Source organism: Agrilus planipennis, unplaced genomic scaffold (assembly GCF_000699045.2).
Source record: "Agrilus planipennis isolate EAB-ADULT unplaced genomic scaffold, Apla_2.0 scaffold237, whole genome shotgun sequence".
Lineage (NCBI taxonomy): Eukaryota > Metazoa > Arthropoda > Insecta > Coleoptera > Buprestidae > Agrilus > Agrilus planipennis.
In genome coordinates this window covers 240,093-260,075 of record NW_020438951.1, presented here as the reverse complement: position 1 = coordinate 260,075, position 19,983 = coordinate 240,093, and the positions used below count along the sequence as shown (strand labels likewise).

Below are 19,983 nucleotides of genomic sequence, written 5' to 3'. Positions count from 1 at the left end.
TCTATTAATTTCTTAATCATCTCGAAAGTGAATAGTATGTGGATAAAAACAATAAATAAAACAAAAATTAATAGGTATCAAAAAAGAACAAAGAATAGATTACCTTCATTATAAATTTATCTACTGAAAATACACGAAGAAATCACAAAAGTTCTTTAATAAACAAAAACTATAAATGCAGAAAAAACTATTCAAAGTGTTGGAATTTGATAAAGGTGCTTTTTATAAACGCACAGAATATTAAATTAAATTCAAATCAGGTTATCCTAACAACAACTGTTTATTTTACATGGGGATCCTTACAGAATTACTTCTCGCGATTGTTTTAATATATATTTTGCGAATATAAACCTAAAGTGTAATATAAAACAGTGTATCTCTAATGGAGTGTTGATAAATTAATTTTATTTTTGTTATTAGCGTTAAGCAGCGTTAAATTTCCTAAATTTTGGTAAAAACCGCATTCAAATCGGTTAATAAATAACTGAGTTAGGCCTTTTTAAAATTTCTCCTACATTACTTCCTATAAAGTGGCGCCTTTATTGTTTACATTCACATTCCATTAGATGCAGGTGGATAAACTTGACCTAGTTTTAGGCGCCAGCATGATGGCCGCCGACGCAATAGCCAATCAGATGCATTAGGTTTGTTTATATCAATTAAAGTTGCATACTTTCGTTAGTCACCCTCGATGCATAGGATGGTATACTTCGCTGCGCCAAAATTTTAATTATAATTACGTAAAAATTTATAAATTATTGTTTTACTCGTCAAAATTACACTGTTTCATTAGTAACAAATTTTCTAAACATCTAAAAACCAATAAATTGGTTTAAGAACTAAAGTTTATAATTAAAATATTGTCATTTTAAATGTTCTAAAGTAACAATTTCTTTACAAGTACAAATAATTAATTCACCAATAAAAAATAATTTTATCTAAATTTTATCTGATAATTAGAAAAATGCTTTATTTTAAGTATAAAAATAAAAGAAAGTATTAAAAATGAAAGGTGATTACTTATTTTAATTAAAAGATCATACATACAACGACATCTCGTTGAAAAAGAGTAAACCTGCTTGACTGTTTCTATTTCATTTTCTAATGTCAGTTAAACCTAACCTAATATTTATGAACCATGTAATCTTAGTTAAAAGGTTTAAATTATTCATTAAAACTTATCAAAACACATTAATAAAATAGTTCTAACTGTATTAGAATATATACAATTAAAAACAATGGCAGGAGGAGATGGAACTGAAGTCTTTAGTGAAGAAGAACTCAAACTGCCTCCTTGTAAATATGAGTGTAAGTTTACAATGTTGTTGAAATTTCAATGAAACAGGATTTATATTCTTTTCTTTTAGATTTGGATCATACAGCAGATGTACAGTAAGTATTTGAATATACTGCAAAACATGATGTGCTTATTATTTTAATTCATACACAGATTACATGCTTGGGGAGACAGTCTTAAAGAAGCCTTTGAACAATGTGGAATTGCTATGTATGGATACATGACAGAACTGGAAACAGTAGAAATAAAGCAGTCTGCCATAATAGAAGCTGAAGGTCATGATTTGGAAAGTCTCCTGTACAAGTTTTTAGATGAATTACTTTTCCTATTCAGTTGTGAACCCTATTTGATTTGTTCAAAAGTAACCATTACGGAATTTAAAACAGATGGTGAAGAACTTAGAATCAAGTGCAAGTGTTATGGTGAAGAATTTACTCTGGGTAAACATCCACAAGGGACTGAAGTAAAAGCAATTACTTATTCTGCCATGCAAATCATAAACGAACCTGAAAAGGGCAAATGTGAAGTTTTTGTAATTATTGATATATAAACTAATTAATAATATTAATAAGTATGTTTAAAACATAACAAATTTATGAACACATTAATTATTTACATGCCAAAAAATATAATTGGCAGCTCAATTAGTAATAAGTAAAGTAAATTCAATTATGAAATATTGGTTGTTTGGTTAATTGTTTTAGAAATATATTGTTTATTGATAGTAATGTTAAAGTTGATTGTCAATCAGTCCTTAAAGAAGCATTTGAACGAAGTTTATTATGAAAATAATGAATGTCACTCATTTAAAATTAATTAATAAATGTTTGATTGAAATAAGTATAATGCGACTTTTTATTTATAACAACACCAAGCATCCCTCAGTTAAGTAACCATGCAGTTTTTTATTTAAAGTGCCTACCACTAAATTTAACTCTATAATTTTATAACATTAAATGAAAAGAGAAATAAGAACAATAAAAATCTAGCTATTGACTTTTTTCTCTTAGTGTTGGCTTTCTTAAGATCTTCATTTCTCAATTTTCTGAAGAAGTACAAGTACTATGCCGAGAAATGTTCTAAATAATGTCCTGAAAAGCAATTATAGAATTTATTTCTTGACAACTTATTCCAATAATCTATGTACTCTATATAGCTTTTCATTTTCATATTTAATAAAAACGGTTTCTCATGTAAATATGGTACACACCATTTTTAACTTTTTTTATTATTACAGCTTAATTAGTTAATAATATTACACAATTTTTCAGTTTGACGAATAACACTGTCCAATTAACAGGATAGCAATTTCTGTTCAATTATGTATAATTGTTGTAACAATTATAAAGCAATCATATTATCTACACCCATGTACAAATTAATAAAATTGCATGCAAATATTTACGTTATCAGAGTGTGATTTACATACATATATTAATACATCGATTATTATAATGAATAAAGAAAGTTTTAAAAAAGTGTATTTAAATGAGTTCTAAATAATTTTAAAATCATTCATATTGTACGTTTTAGGTAGCTGCTGCTGATAATCTGGAGACACATGTATTAATATTATCTGCAAATCTAACCACTTGTTGGTAAATACTGTAAATTAACATAATTATTATGCATTTAATTTATTAAATTAATATTTTAATGGTCATATATATAAAAAACAGATTATAGACGTCACAGTAATGCTCAAAAATAGTAATTACATACGATTATCTATTTGCCAGTTAATTACACAAATTGGCGAATCCACAGGCACTTATTTGCTACTATACTGGTGGACTCAGGTAAGGGGAGAATGGGAGAAATTTTCCCATCCATGACTATGGATTACATGCTTCACTAGTGTGAAAATTGTGTTGTTGAAAAATTAAATTAGGCACTTTGCCCCTAAGCAATAACAGAAAAGAATCATAAAAGTAAAAAAATTGCTATCCTGATTTTAGGAAAATGATCACTATACACGAAAGATTAAGAAGAAGACTAAGCGTTGAGAAGTTATAATAAAAAGTACGTAGAATTTAATGGTACCAACGGTTTTTGAGTGCGATTTCAAAGAGACAATTTTTGCTAAAATATATAAAATAGTGTCAGCATAAAAAGGCGCTTGTAAAATCATTGGGAGATAAAAGGTATCTATTAGGCTTTGAGAGATGATAATTACGCAAAATAGTACATAGGATCTCATGGTTCGAATGGGTTTTGAATGCCATTTTAAACGGTACTTCCTGGCATTATTTTTACTGAATTATTTATACAAAACAATGTCCACATAGAAAAGCGCTCGTAAAATCATTGGGAGATGGAAGGTACCAACTAAGCTTTGAGAGTTGATAATTGCATAAAAAGGTACGTAGAATCTCATGGTGCCAATGATGTTTGATAGCGATTTCATACGGATATTTCCTGGCACTATTTCTTCTAAACTATATAAAATAACGTCAACATAAAATACCGCTCGTTAAATCATTTTGAAATAGAAGGTTTCTGCTAAGCTTTGGGGGATGATAATTACGTAAAACAGTATGTAGAATCTCATGGTACTAATGGTTTTTTAGTGCGATTTCAAACGGACAATTCTTGGAATTATTTTTGATCAAATATATAAAACAATATCATTATAAAAAGGCGCTCGTAAAATCGTTGGGAAACGGAAGGTATCTACTAAGCTTTGAGGGATTATAATTAGGTAATAAAGTACGTAGAATCTCATGGTGCCAATGATTTTTGATATCGATTTCATACGGATATTTCCTGGCACTATTTTTTCTAAAATATATAAAATAATGTCAACATAAAATAGCGCTCGTTAAATCATTGGGTTTTTGAATACGATTTTACAGGGGTACTTCCTGGCATTATTTTTGATAAATAAATTGAAATAAGATCGAAAATTAGCCACAATGACTGATAATATTATTAACTCTACTAGTTTATTTAGTATGTCTTATATTGATTAATAAACAGTTTTGGACAAAATCAAATCGAGATTGTTCTCATGCACACAACCACCTTTATTTGATTATTTTTCAATGCTAGACTGTTTTGGTTTCTATCAGAAAATAATTTGAATATTTCGGATGAAAAGCATCCCCACCGGATGAAGATTTCCTGCCATTTTTCAAACTTCTCGAGCTTTTCCGAAACGTAGTCACCTTATAAGGTTATTATGTTATAGTAACGTCATTATTTTTCAGCCAAGTATCTAAATTTGAAAGTAAAAATGGAGTGATAATTTTGCCATTCGTTATTTTTAAGCAAAAGCAAATTAGCAACGCGCAATTGGTAGATGGTATTGCTAGACTCCTACTAGTAAATTTCACCTTGTTAAGATTCCATGATATCCCTATTTTTAAAGAACACTCCAATGATTTAGTGCAGTTGACTTTTAACCGTGAACTATATCGCATTAAGTGGTCTACCTGGCCAGGACTAATTTCATATTAAGTGCGATATTAATTTTCGAAAATGCGTTTTATTGTCGATTTTTTTATCATTGGTGCATACCTAATCACAACTACTTTACACGTGAGCGAAGGCATAAGATGGCTGTAAGTTAATTGATTGTAAATTGTTTATATTTTATTTAAACTCTTCCTTTTTCTAATGTTCATACCACATAAAAATAACAAGTAGATGCATGCATTTAAATATTTGTTAAACAATTAAATTAAACATATAATTAGCTTTATTAAATATCGATTCGTGTTCATTTTAACACTGCTAATTATTTTGCCATAACATTTACAATTTGCTATGTTTAAATGGGTTTTACATTAAAAACGAATTAAAAATGTGTGCTACTAATTTCTGACAAAAACGAATGCCCAAGTATGGAAACTATTTTTATTTTGTCTGTAGTTCTGAATTAATAAATACAAATATTGATAGAATTAAAATCAACATCGGGATGTAATTATTCACAGAAAACTTTGCTTCGACATAATTTGATACTTCCCTCAGATGAGTTATTTTTCAAATGAGTATATTACAATTGTTTTTCATCGGATTACCGTTTTCACTTTCGTTCTATGGTCCATTATTTTTAATGATACTCAAAGGAGATCCAAACTGTACTTTATAGCACCTTCTTGTGAAAAAAAAATTAATTTTCTTAAAAGCTAAGATCTTCTTTGAACATTATAGGTGATATAAATCTTTTAAAAGTAGAATAATTCGTTCTTTTTTATATTTTAGTATAGTAGAACACGTACAGAAATAGAAAACTACCCTATTTTACTATATCGGTTTTGTTATTTTCCATTTCTCCACGTGTTATTGTTTAAAAGTTGCTAGAAGTTTTTAAAAACGGGAAAACCAAAATACCTTTTAGCCAAATTATTCTTATGTGTACCAGGTTCAACAAATTCACGAAAAATTTTGACTTAAAATATTTATTTTAAACAGAAGCAAGAAAGAAGGAAAATAATCAAAAATACATTTAATTGATAAACTTTTAAAAAATGTGGACTATGAAATTATTGAAATATCTTTTAAGCATTTTCAAACACTGTAATTATATAGGAAGAATTATTATAATATTAGAAGACCGCGAGTACTGTTACATTATGATAAAATTCTTAACAACCGCTGTCTTTAAAAATCTGAACTTCATAAAAAGATGACAATTAACTGAAATAACTGAGGATGAACGACAGATAGGTGTTGATAAAATAACTATACAAAACGAAACAGGAAAAAACAATCCTTAATGCACCATTGCGAGTGTTTGAAGATCGTAAAATTGATTTTTATCGTGTGTATTTTGAGAAGATCAAATAGTTCATCTCACGCCCTGTAATTTAGGAACACCAAACAGGCATAGTACATAGGTCGTTACATTAGTTATATAATAATACATACGTACTAATAGAACTTTATCTTTTTTAAGCACAACATACAGTTTTTTGTAATTGTGAAGAACAAACCATCAAAAAAGATCAATTTCACATTTTTTATTTCCAAATCTTTCTGAAATCTCTTAAATGATATGTGTACGGTTGTTATGGTATAATTTTATGTGACAAACTAATTCTTTGTGAAGATAATTGTTAGAAATGATTTTATTGTTTCTTCAATTTCTTCTATTCAATTGAATAACTTTAGTCCAAAATAAAATGTATGTATGTATGTAATAATTACTTAATATTGTTTTAAGTTCCTATATTCATTAAACATTTATGATACACATATTTTTTGTAGTATATTTTTTTATACAACCAAAAAGCGAAAACATATTTTCCAATATTTTCGATCCAAAATAATATTATGGCTGTTTTAAGGATTAAAAAATATTTTTATTTTAATTATCTTTGCTATATTCACTAAACTACAATGATTAAGACAAAGTTTGTTTCAAACTAGGTATAGATTTGAATACGGGTGAATATGGTGAAATTATTTTATCTACTTTTTACGTTGGTTAATTACACCAGAATGCCATAAACTGCCATTCCGAAGCCATAAAATGAGCACTCATGCTAAAACTAGATTAAAATTAACATAAAATTCTCCAGGTAGGCGTTGATGGACGAAGAAAATAAATTTGCAACATTTTGGCATACACGTGGAGAAAAAAGAACCAAAGACGTATTAAAATCTAGACTTAAATGTCTGCCATATAACTTAATGAAAACCGTTCTTCCGGGTACGGGGTTCAAACTTGTATAGCCAATTCTAAATTGTCACCACCTATAAGACAAAATTTCATTCGTCTCTAGTCTCGGCGATCGCCAATCGTCATTGATGTGTTACATTGTTTCAATTCAAAGTTTAAATTGTGTTAGTGTATGGTTTGATATCTTTCCAAATTTGTAGAATTACTACGATCAAATTAGAGCAGACGCATTTTTAATATCGGGAAAGTACTTACTCAAATCGTTTATAAACAGGCGGGCTTTTGAAAATAATTTTATGCCTTTGCAATTTAGAAGTAAAAAGGCATTTTATAGCTTCCCAGGATGCAAGACCATAAACACAACCAATTTAAATAGGTGTTATTCAAAATAAACCGCGCACATACATTTCTATGTATGTGCGTACATGTATTTACTGGATAAAATTATGTGTACGTGTATTTTCTTTTTCCATATTTTCACTAGCGAGAGAAAAACATGTATAGACAGAATGATTCGACAGGCAGTTGAGAATTGAGAAACGAACCAACAATAAATAATCGATCGAAAGTGACAACAGGATATTCAACTAAATGTTTAATTACATACTTTGAAATTTAAACCAGATTTACAGCACCAAGAACATCCTAATTATAGTTTCGTCTCATTTTTGTTCGACGATTACGACCCATACAACAAAATTAATGGTGTGAACAAAATTATATTTATCACGTATCCCTATTATAGGTACGCCAACTAAAAAAATATTGCTTATGAGATTATAATATTAATCTTAATAAATCAACAATGTAAGCATTTTACAATGCTAGACCTTAGAACCGGTTGAGTGTATTCATAACTCTAATAACCCAATAGACAGTTAGGTAATCAAAATCAAATTAAATTAACAAAACCCGGGTCAAAGTGACCGACTTAAAGAGGCGATATACTAGAATATTTTATTAATTAAAGACTAAGATATTTAAATAGCGAAAGCAATGGACATCTTAAACAAAGTTTGGTATTGTTGTCAGCGAGTACCTCGGACGACAATCGATACCGCCGGCACCTTTACTCATTGATGTCGACAGCACGTAAAAAAGCGCTCGTAAAACTATTAGGAGATGAAACATGCTTACAACGTCTTGAGAAATGATAACTATGTAAAAAAGTACGTAGAATCTCATGCTGCCAACGGTTTTCGAGTGCGGTGTCAAAAAATAAGTATTTTCCGACATTATTCCGACATAAAATAATTTTAATATAAAAAAGCGCTCATGAAATTGTAGGGAGATAGAACATATTTATTAAGCTTTTAGAAACGATAATTATGTAAAAAAGTACGTAGAATCTCATGGTGTCGACGGTTTTCGAGTGCGAAGCCACGTACGTACTTTCCGGTATTGTTTGCTAAAATATGTCTAATAATGTAAGCATAAAAAAGCGCTCGTAAAATTGTAGGGAGGTGGAATGTATTTGTTATGCCTTGAGAAACGATAATTATGTAAAAAAGTACGTAGAATCTCATGGTGTCAGCGGTTTTCGAGTGCGATGCCAAATAGGTAGTTTCTGGTGTTGTTTGCTAAAATATGTCTAATAGTTTAAGCATAAGAAAGCGCTCGTGAAATTGTAGGGAGATAGAACATATTTATTAAGCTTTGAGAAACGACAATTATGTAAAAAAGTACGTAGAATCTCATGGTGTTAACAGTTTTCAAGTGCGATGTCAAACAGATGCTTTTTAGTATTAATTTTGCTAAATATGTAAAGCACTCGTGGAATTATTAGGAGGTAAAGGGTCTTTTTTATGCTTTGAGATATGATAATTATGTGAACAATTAATGAGGCTATTCCTTCTATAAATCGAAAATCATTATGGGCTTCACACAAAGATTAACTCCAGTCAGTTGCTTTTTTAAAACATCTGATCATATTTATCAAAATAAGATAGAGGCTCTACAAATGTGTTCATTTTTATTTCAGATCAATGCAGAACGCGAACATTCAGTGGATAAAACCAAATCCAATGAAACAAAAGATAATAACATTGGGAACGCCAAAACTGGATATCAAAGCACCATGTGCGTACGCAAGGAAACATTTCGGTTTCACAAGATTGCAAACGAAAATTTGCAAATCTCATCTGGAAATGTTTCCTTTTGTCGAATCGGCGGCATCATTGGCAACCAAAACATGCCAACAATTACTCCATAACAGAAGATGGAATTGTTCAACTGTTGAAACAGCTCCAACGTTTAAACCGGATTTACTAAGAGGTGCTCTTTTGTTTTCACAAATTTAGAAAAGTATGGTAAAGGTGTAGATGATGGCCCCCACCTCCGAAGGGTGTGGGGATGGGGGGGATCGAAAGAGGAGATCTCATCCACCACTGTACCATAAAAAGTTCTTGGCGGTCTCACCCCCATAAAAAGTTCAAAGTTAATAAATATGCCAATTTTTATACATTTCTAGGCATGCAAATATTTATATAGTCATTCTTAAACAATATTCAAAGGTAAAACTAATGAAAAATACATAAAAATATTGAGAAAGTTATATAAAACATTATTTAAATATCTTTATCAATAGGGTAGGTTAGGTTAGGTTATGNACTTTCTCAATATTTTTATGTATTTTTCCATTAGTTTCACCTTTGAATATTGTTTAAGAATGACCATATAAATATTTACATGCCTAGAAATGTATAAAAATTGGCATATTTACTAACTTTGAAGCCCCATAACTTTTTATGGGGGTGAGACCGCCACGAACTTTTTATGGTACAGTGGTGGGGGAGACCTCCTCTTTCGATCCCACCCACCCCCACCCTCATCTAGACATTTACCAAAAGTATTAGTTTTAGTATTTTATTTACATCATCTCCATTTGTTTTTCTGGTATAAATTAGATCCATTATTACACACAATTAATTTGAACTACTAAATATGAGCCCTCTGAGCTCTGGAGCCACTCTAGTACTGTCCCTATTTGCTACGCCACACTGTACAAATCAGTTCTAAAAAGTTGTGAGCTCTTTCTAAATATACATTTCATCAGTCGAAAGCTATCGCTATCACCATTAGATACACTGAATAAACTAAAAAAACTTACCATACACTGTCAACAGCTGATTTGTTTATTATATTTTTATCCAACGTCTTCCAAACACAACCACTACAATCACCACCAATGTTATTCGTACAAACGATAAGTTTTTAGGCCGATAAAAATCCAGTTTATGAATCATTTACAGTATTTACCCTTTATCCGAACCATTTATATTAATAACACTCGATTTATTTATCATTAAATGATCGCTAATTACCGAATTAATAACCGTAAAAGAAGTAAAAACCATATTAAACTATTGTAAGCATTCACTTTGTTATTCTCCTTTCCCACAACAAGAGTCAAGCAATCTGCTGATAATAAACACCAATGGTGTATCCAAAAAATAACTACAGGTAAAAATATAAAAGAACAATAAATTGTACAGTATTGCTATTATTTTACGTAATATATTTAAACTTCAGCAAAATGTTGAATGCCCCGTAATTTTGCAATTGTTTTTGTCCTTACAAATTTTAGACCAAAAGCTTAAAACAATTGTTTTATGTTGTAAAAACTTTTGAACTCCTTTAAAAACATAAAAGTTTTTTAATTATTTTGACGATTGAATCCGCTGCTGTTAAAAAGAATTAAAAACTTTCGCACGTCATTATTACTTTTTAAATGCCCATTATATCTTGAACAATAAAATGATTGTAAATATTTTTTAGCTACAAAAGAACAAGCTTTTGTATACGCTTTAAGCTCAGCAGCTTTAGCTCATCAGATTGCGAAAGCTTGCGCATCGGGGAGCATACAAATGTGCAGTTGTGGAAACAAACCCCGTGCATCATCACCGAAGGAATTCCGTTGGGGCGGATGTCCAGACAATGTTAAACAGGGGGTGCGATTTTCCAAAAGGTTCATTGAAGCCGCCGAAAAGCTCGAAAAGAAGGACAAAAAGAAAAACTGGTACAAATACTGGCTTGACGAGGGTATCGAACTTACCAGGTGGAATAAAGAAATCTCCAGTATTAATAACCACAACAGTCGAGTTGGAAGAAAGGTAAATTATAACAACAAAAATAATCCGTTAAATTACAATAAGTTGTTACTAAAATATACAAATGCAAATGTTGATTCTTGTTTCTTAAGTTTTTCTCAACAAAACTTTTCTATTAAGAATTGTATCTTAAAGGTGCACCATTATTTTTTACAGGCAATAGGTGGAACTCTTAAGGACGCCTGTAAATGTCACGGAATGTCTGGATCATGTACATTAAAAACCTGTTGGAAAACTCTGCCGCCACTTGCCGAAATTGGAAATAAGCTGTTGACGTATTACGATAACGCCAAAGAAGTACCATACGACAAAGAAACGAATAATGTTCAAGTTTCTAAAATAACATTTGCTAAAGGAAATCAACTAATATATTTATCAAAATCTCCGAACTATTGCACTAGAAATGAAAGCCTAGGGAGTTTGGGAACAGTTGGAAGGTAATAATCTTTTCTGAGAGGGAGGGAAGTCCCAAAACTTTTCGTTAATTTATGGTGAAATTCCCAACTTAACATTTTTTCTTTTTTAATTAATTACCAAACTCCACGCGTTTTAGTCAGACACGCATGAACCGTGCGACCAATCGTACCGCACTCATTTTTAAGGAGGGTAGAATGCGGAACCCTTTAATTTGATATGTATATATGTACCTACTTTTAAATTACATTTTAATTTCTTAACTTCTGGTGAGAGGGACTCCGGACTTCCCAAACCCTTTAGTACCTGAACAATAAGTCTTTATTTCGAAATATTGAATAATTTCGAACACTTGTTTATTTTATGTATTTCAGAGAATGCAACAGCACTTCTCAAGGGTTGGATAGTTGCCACAATATGTGCTGCGGACGGGGGTACCGCACAATCAGAGAGGAAAAAGAAGAACAATGCTTTTGTAAATATTTTCATTGCTGCTATGTTAAATGCAAAACGTGTCGAACAGTGATAGAAAAACAAATTTGTAATTGACAGTTTTATATAGAATTTAGAAATTTGTAATATACTTACCTATTTATTTTTTACAATGTAATTAATTTATAAAAACTAGTATAATAAAATCACATAGCTTTATTCGTTATACTTTATGTATATTCTTTTTATATTAATACTGTCATTTCTATTGACAACCTTTTCCATCTTCTATTACACTTCCAACGTCATAAAATCCCCAGTCTTTCTTTAAATTCCCGATCAGAAGGTTGTCAGTGATCTAATCAAGGTATTTCTCTGCCCCTCTTTGCTCCTAATATATCTTCAATTACTTTCTTCTATTCAGATATTACCAGAGGATACAACTGAATTATCAAAAATTATACCTTGCATGAATTTTCTTTTTTTATAGGAAGATAAATAAAACACCAGTTAAAGAAAGATTTTATTGAAAGTGATTTTAAAATTGAAAATGTACTTCTATCATGGTAATGTTGATACTATTGAAAAATGTATAGGAAAGTTGTTTCTGATATACAGTTCACATTTATTGACCTATCTATATTTACACGTCTTTATTTTACCTAATATCTCCATTATAATTCGCTGTGAATATTATGACTGCCTCCTAAAAATTTAATCAGTAAGATGAAAGGTACTAAAGAAACGCTACTCTAAAAGCACATACCTTCATCAACATCTTCAACATCCGCATCTAAAACACCAGAGTCAATTTTTTTCTGCAACCGTCGAATCTCTTCGTCGTATTCCTTCCATTCTGGGAGAATCCTCATTGCAGCTGAAAGTTTAGCTTCTTTTGTCATTGGATTGTTACACTATAAAGAACGACAAGAGATTAATTAACCTTAATTCTTTATGTAAACTTTAATTATTAGAAGAAGATAGGAGATATGAAATTACTATCACAAAACAACAGAAGCACTTACCAAATCGATAGTTTTTGCCTTTTCCTTTGATTCGTCATCGCACCAAGTTTCACACCACAACCACTCTTGAGGCAGAGACTTAATAGCAACCTGATGTATCATATTATTGGGAAGATCCTGATCTAAATTCGACAGACTGTTGGGGTCTTGACTGAGAGCTTGGTACTGTCCTCTAAGTCTATCTCCCGCAGCTATTCTACGAAACTGTTTCAAGTGTACAACGTACAGAGCTGAAATATGATATTTTCGCCCTTGCAGATGGTTCTTCCAATAACCGTGTTTCCAAAACCGAAAACCTTCCATTTCTTTTCTCGACTCACAGAATGGCGTATAACCGTATGGGGCACCGCCTAAATCAAGTTGCTGAAGTTCCTTTAAATCCGCACGAACAACCTAATAACCATAATAACTTGTAAAGGAATGACGTTTACTACAATTTTTTACTGTGTGTATACATACAAATGAAAAAATTAAAATTGAGATATTTCTTAAGACTTTACTCACTTGATCTGCATCTACAAAAATTATCTTTTTAACGTCTAAGGGAAACAGAACATCCAAGAAAAGGATCTTATAGCCCCAAATAGTTCTTTGCTTCTCGGTCTGTTGATGTAACCATCTAGGCCACTTATACTGAACAAGTTCATACTCGAAGCCGTATTCTTTTGCCATGTATGGTAGGAAATCCTAGAAAGAAAAATAAAAATAAAAAACCAAATATCTAACATTCATTTGTAAATTTCACGCGTACCTTTAATTGCGGTGACAAGTAGTTTTTCAAAAACCAAAATTTGACCGCACTTTTCGTATGTTTTATAACTGATAACATCATAATTCTTAAAAATCGTTCGTACAAATGTCCAGAAGCCACAGAAAAAATGTTTAATTTTTCATCAGTGTCGTCGTCAGAGCCCGAAAAAGAACTGAAACGCATAAATAGTACATTTATTGAATTGCAAACAAAAATAGAAGTAAAATACCTTGTAATGGAGTTCCAAATTCCTGAATTTTCTTCGTCACTGGCCAAAAGATCTACATGCATCTTATCAGGTTTCTTTTGCACCTTTAATTTAATCACATTTGATCTCAAGGAACTGATTAGAACTTTTATATCATTTGAATTTTGGGGAGTATCACTACCCTCATGTCTGCAAAAGTTCAAATATCATTTGGTGTGTAGACGATTTTTAGTTTGTATAATTTAAAAAAAAAATTACCCCACAATTTCGTAGATATCAGCGCTTTTTCCTTGACGTAGTCGCAGAAGCCACGCGCCAGGATTGGCTTTTAATTGAAAATAACCCAAATTAGCCATAACAATTGTATCTACCATAACTGGTTTCTTTTCAGTGCCCAATGTTATCTGAAGGCCTCTTGGTGCACTTCCAGTAGTTGCGTCAAAGCAGTGACCTTCCACAAGAAGAAACTCTAACTCATACTCACTGTAACAATTTCAATGCGGTTTAAAAGGAAATTAGTATCATTTGTCTATTTTCTAAATGTTATTTGAATAACAAACGTTAAATGTATTATAATATAAAAAAAGTCATATTATCCATTAGCTAATTTTCTGTATAATTTTATCTATTACTGCTTTTACTAGTCTTTAGAAATTAAATAAAAAAATAATTAAGTACAATTTACCTGTGTACAACGTTGTCTACATTTTCGAGTCGAATATTATCCAAATCGTAAACTGCTCTTACAACTTCTACAAGCCAATTATCAGGGACATGAATGTTTTGTGTTAGTAAGGGGGCTGTAGGCATGTTCGAAAATTTAGCAATTGGTCCAGGCAGCTGATGGCCGTCCTCTGCAAACTGGATTTCAGGCTCCAGAACAAACCGGTAAAAGCTAAAAGGAAAACAAACAAAGTTATATTGCGATTTCACAAAGTAGATAACCAATACTCTAATAAAACGTTTACGTAATTACCTCTTTAAAGGCATGTCGCTATTTTTTTCTGCACTGTTTAAAAATATTTTCATATTACAATTGAGAACATCTTGTAAAACTTGCAAAATGGGACCCAACTTTTGAGCTCCTCTAGAAACGGGATCGACTACTGCTGTAATCTCAAATGCTGGACTTTCCGAATTAGCAGCTGGCAAGTGAATAACAGAATGTTCATCCCCCGAGTATGCAATATCGAATCGAGATTTTATTTGGGAGCGAGAGATAAGCATGGATATCGCACGAAGAAAATTGTTACTAGATATTTCTAAAAAAGGAAAATAAAACAAGTAAATGTAGGGTCACAAAATAGAAAACTGTTTATAAAATAGAGCACCTTCTTCTTCATTATTTTCTAAAGCTTTCTCGATCTTTTCCCCATATACCGTATAACTAAATCTCTCAAAAAGAGCAAAATCATCTGAATTAAATGTTTCGTTTTCACCAAAGGGTCCCAAAATCCTACCATTAGCAATCACTCCTCTTTCGCCGGCTTTAAAATTAAGTACTCTTTTACAGTAAACTCTAAGCATTTTAAGAGAAAGTTCTTGAGACTTTATCCTCGATGAAACTTCAGCCTATAAAAATCTCGTTAATTCAAGCCTTTTACAAGTTACATAAAAAATACTTACAGGAACTTCGATGTCTTTGCCGTTTTCTAAATATTTATTTATTTTGTCGCCTTTTAATAAATCGGTGACAAAATTAGTTGCGTTTTCAGGTGGTAGAACTTCTAAAGCTGCCAGCACCAATTTATTTAGATAATTATTTTTATTGCCATCCACATTTGGCAAAAAGGTAACTCTACTTTCAGTATTTATTTTCTAAAAACAGTGTCGTTTCAATAAATATATAAATTAAATATTTAATAACCTAAACACTTTAAGCTATTTTATCTTAGAGGGAAGGTGTAACTTTCCAATATTATAATATTTCTCGTCGCACACTCTAAACCTTAGGGTTTTAAAGACCAAAAAATTTAATTTCAAAATACCATACCATATTTAGTAATGCAGTTAAAAGCAAATCTCTTGCTTTAGGACAATCCAAATCGCCAACAATCCAGTAAGTCATTGAAAAATATTTTGCACTTTTTTTGGGGATAATGAAATACTTCAAATTTTCTACAGCAGTCGCAGTCATTTCAGCTTTTGACATTTGTAGAAGATCCTTCACATCCATTGTAGTCTTTGCTATTCCAGTCATATCCAGATAACTACTACTGTCCTTATTGAGTATTCTCTGATTTAAACGAGGCATAACATTTTGTTGGCTCATAAGATAATCGAGAACGTTATCGGAATCTAGAAGTTTTCCTTTGAAAATAGCCTTCTGTATTATTGGTGTCTGAACTATCACTTCCTGGAGAATAGCTTCTTCAAAATCGTCCAAAATAGCCTGAGATGACGGCAATGGTACTCCATTTAGTAAAGCTTGGGGAAGAGGAGTTAAACCAGACCTTTGCAGAAAATCTTCGGATAGCTGACGACCGAAATCATAGTCAGAATCTTCACCCAAAACATCAGTTACATCTACACTAAATTGTTGTCCAAGTTGTTTTTTCACATCATCTACAGTTACCGAAGAACCTGACGCAGATTTCAAAACCTGAAAGGCATAAGTACCATAACATTTACTTTCTTCTTAATTATTGACTGATTATTCTAGTATCAATCAATAAAAACACACAAAAAAGGGAATTAAAAGGAAATCTTGTACTTTACCGACAACAAAAAGGTGAAGGCTTCCAGCGGCGACTTCTCCTGAGACACATAATTGTATGCACATACCATAGCTACACCAGCATCATCTAGCCCTGTAATACTTGGATTTGCAGTAACAGAAAAGACAACACCGATCCTAAAAGGGGCTGATTGATATAATAATGATTCCACAAGAGTTAATAAATCCTTCAAGGCTGTAGACGTTGGGTCAATTAAAAGAACCTAAATAAAGTATTAAAAATTATAAATTACATAGAAAAATATCTGCGAAAACCTAAACAGCCCTTTTAAATAGGATCTAAACATTCTACAAATTGTAAAATTTATAGAACAGCATAACCATTTATAATTAAGTTTTTAATATTTCAAACGTAATTCAATAGTTATTATGTAGAAAAATTGCATAAATATTTATGAAGCACCCAATTTGTCCACTTTTAGATAATTTTTTTTTAATAATTTTTGTTTTACTTTCTTATGTCCTTATGACTCTACAACTTAGCACATTTCTTACCAAATTAAACAAATTCCTTCGAATTTGTCTCAGCATTCCAGGAAAAGTTGGTTTCAAAAGTTCCATCAGAGTCGTTGGCCACCTACGATATTTAGAGTCTTTCTCGATATCGTTCATCCAGTTGACTGCAGAATCTCGCACGTCTATGGCAAAATCTTGGGTTTCTGATGGACCATTTAAATCTACCGAAAGCAACGAAGTAAACGTTTTATTTCTAAATCCAAATCGAAATAGTCCTTCCATGGTTCTTAATTCTTGACGCATGACTTCCAAAAGTGTATAAATGTCGACCAAGTCCACATCAAAGAACATTCCATTAATAAAAAGGGCAGTGTCGGAAGGTTGTAAATTTAGAATTGAAGCAAACATGTCTTGATTTTTTAAAATTTCTGATTTAAGTTCTGGTTTTACGACAGTTTTCACTAAAGATTTTGCCTAAAAAGAACGGAAGAAACAAACAGAAATAAAGTAAGATCACAGCAACTCTTATAATCCTTTGGTGTTTTAACTTTTGTCATAAACAATTATTTTTTGTATTTTAATTCTAATTCTTATACTTACCAATACAGGAAAGTTTTGGGAAACATGGGTAAAAATGTTTAATACTTCATCTTTTGGTGAGCTCATTATTCTTTCAGCTGCTTGCAAACTTAGTTCTTGAAATTGCCAAACTTTCAAAGGAGCCATTTCACTAGAAGATTCCTCTAAATGTTGTTTAAATTTATCCAAATCCTTCTTCACATCAGGAAATAATTTCCTTTAATGTAAAATATATTCTGAAGTTATTATTACAAGGAGAATAAATTAAATTACTTTAATATTGCAAAATTAAATCCCTCAACTTCTGCATCTTCTTCATCTTCACCTTCTTGAGCTTCATTGCTGTCATGAAGCTGTGCATCATCTTGCACTTTGTATTCTGTAGATTTCATTTGCAATTCAACACCATATCCAGACAATCTTAATTGCTTATCTGCTCTTTTCTATAAGGAATAAATATGCATTATTACAAAACTAGAAAAAATACATTACAGTTTAACTATCCAAATGTATAAAAGACATTGCTTACCTCGATATAGTGTCTTAAAATGTAATCAATTTTACCATCAAGAGCTAAATTCTTTAATTTTTCATGGAATGGTGGAAATGCTTTTGTTCCTAACTCACCATATAAAATGGCAAGTACACTCTTATTTTCAGATCCAGGATAATGATGATCTATCCTATAAAAGCCAGGATTTTTCACAGAGCCAGATTCCAATTGTAACTGTAAAGGAATTAAACAAAAGTAGTCCCACTAAAACTAAACATCTTTATAATTGCTTACATCTTCTATTCTTCTTTCAATTTCATCCAAATTACATAAAAATTTCCCAGCAACATCCACTACTATGGGGCAGGAGGGAAGATCTTGCTCTTTTGCAATCTGATCAAACATTTCAACTTTTGGGGAATAAATATGAAGTGACAATCCAAATTTAAGTAACATCTCTTGAGAACTGGAGACAAGCTTGGATATGATTTCAGTTACCTTATCATATTGTTGTTTTTCATTTCCTACATATTTAAAACTTCTTTATATCTTTGTCCTTTCGATATATATGGAATAATATTGCAACTTACCTATTTCATAAAGAGCAGGTTTTAAATTACTTATACCATCTATAAAACTCCAATAGAGGTCTATATTTTCGTCTGCTAAATATTCTGCAGCCTCTAGAGCTAAGGGGGTAGCTCTCCATTTAGTATTTAGTAAAGTTGTAACAGATTTAGCCTTTTTATTTCTAGTTCCAGCAGCAGTAAGCAAATTAAAATCACAGATTGATAATAAACATAATAAAACTAAGAGCAGCTTCATGCTAAAATAAAAAGGAACTTAAGTAATTATTTGCAACCACGTAGAACTTAATAAAAACCTTCTACTGCTTAGCACTTTAATTGGATCCTAATAACCTATAACAACACCGGATTTATTGAATATAAAATTAGCTGCTTACAATCGTGTAATAAATATTTTAAAGATATAAAGATATAAAACCACGTTACGCGTTCTTTAAACTCACTACATTTTCTTGAATAATACAAAAACCATTTAATTTCGTTGTGGTTATGTTGTCAAAATTCACAAAACTTTGATATATATGTATACGTCACGTATTACTGGCAGACACTTTAAAATTAGCCAATGGAAGCAAGCCAACAAACACGAACTTTGTGTTAGGGGATGCACCCTAATTTAATTTAAAAATTATACTTTGAATATTAAATTAAATTTTCATTTAGTCAACCTTATGGGTAAAAAAATTTTGTCGTTTCTATTTTTAATAAAAAAAAACCAATCATTTAATTAACAGTTTATATTAGAGTAATAAGTATATCATACATAATATTTATGTGTGTATAGATGGTATAATAGTTTGTAAAGAGAGAAATGGTAAAATCACATTTTATTTAGAAAACTGGAGACTTAATTAAATGCCTTCTTCAATTACACTCCTAGGTTTTTAATTAAAAACAGCTTTTATTATCACCTTCCTACATACATTACAACTTGTTTAAGAATTGAATTTGTATAATGTGATTTTTTTTTGTTTAAATTTTATCACATTATTATTTGGTATATTAGTTATTGTACTGACACTATAATCTATAATTTAAAACAGAAATTTACTTATTGAGGATATAAAAACAGTTAGCTCTCATAACATACAAATATTCATTATTATAAACACACACCTAAGGAAAGTATTTCCCTTTTATTGCAATAGTTTCAAGGGGTTTTATTAGATAATTTTTAATTTATAAAGAAAGAAGACATTTATATACATCAAAAATACATTTTTTTATTTACTATTTTATCATTCGTTATCGTTTGGGAACCATTCA

The 19,983-nt window shown here is 30.9% G+C and overlaps 3 protein-coding genes across 4 annotated transcripts; 2 read left to right on the top strand and 1 right to left on the bottom strand.

The window, feature by feature from the left end:
- Window positions 1–1,087: 1,087 nt before the first annotated feature.
- On the top strand, window positions 1,088–2,096 carry LOC108741144 (protein archease-like). The gene is made up of 3 exons (XM_018475812.2): window positions 1,088–1,308; window positions 1,368–1,392; window positions 1,451–2,096. The coding sequence occupies exons 1-3, from the start codon at window positions 1,239–1,241 to the stop codon at window positions 1,845–1,847; spliced, it is 492 nt and encodes a 163-aa protein (XP_018331314.1). The 5' UTR covers window positions 1,088–1,238; the 3' UTR covers window positions 1,848–2,096.
- Window positions 2,097–4,620: 2,524 nt separating this feature from the next.
- LOC108741138 (protein Wnt-11b-1-like) lies at window positions 4,621–11,998 on the top strand. The gene is made up of 5 exons (XM_018475808.1): window positions 4,621–4,860; window positions 8,908–9,200; window positions 10,704–11,038; window positions 11,192–11,472; window positions 11,824–11,998. The coding sequence occupies exons 1-5, from the start codon at window positions 4,778–4,780 to the stop codon at window positions 11,996–11,998; spliced, it is 1,167 nt and encodes a 388-aa protein (XP_018331310.1). The 5' UTR covers window positions 4,621–4,777.
- Window positions 11,999–12,391: 393 nt separating this feature from the next.
- Window positions 12,392–19,244, bottom strand: LOC108741157 (UDP-glucose:glycoprotein glucosyltransferase). 2 transcript variants are annotated; one of them, XM_018475843.2, is made up of 20 exons: window positions 19,014–19,243; window positions 18,721–18,956; window positions 18,425–18,654; window positions 18,167–18,364; window positions 17,911–18,080; window positions 17,659–17,854; window positions 17,098–17,532; window positions 16,584–16,805; window positions 15,859–16,467; window positions 15,492–15,683; window positions 15,197–15,437; window positions 14,842–15,127; window positions 14,551–14,760; window positions 14,124–14,348; window positions 13,887–14,054; window positions 13,658–13,829; window positions 13,411–13,593; window positions 12,907–13,299; window positions 12,648–12,795; window positions 12,392–12,587 (listed from the first exon to the last, which is right to left on the bottom strand). In XM_018475843.2, exons 2-20 carry the CDS (start codon window positions 18,953–18,955, stop codon window positions 12,556–12,558), a joined length of 4,545 nt encoding a protein of 1,514 aa, XP_018331345.1. In that variant the 5' UTR covers window position 18,956; window positions 19,014–19,243; the 3' UTR covers window positions 12,392–12,555. The 2 variants fall into 2 exon arrangements, with proteins under 2 accessions (XP_018331345.1, XP_018331344.1); XM_018475842.2 differs by having other exon boundaries at window positions 13,658–14,054; window positions 19,014–19,244.
- Between the last annotated feature and the right edge of the window lie 739 nt (window positions 19,245–19,983).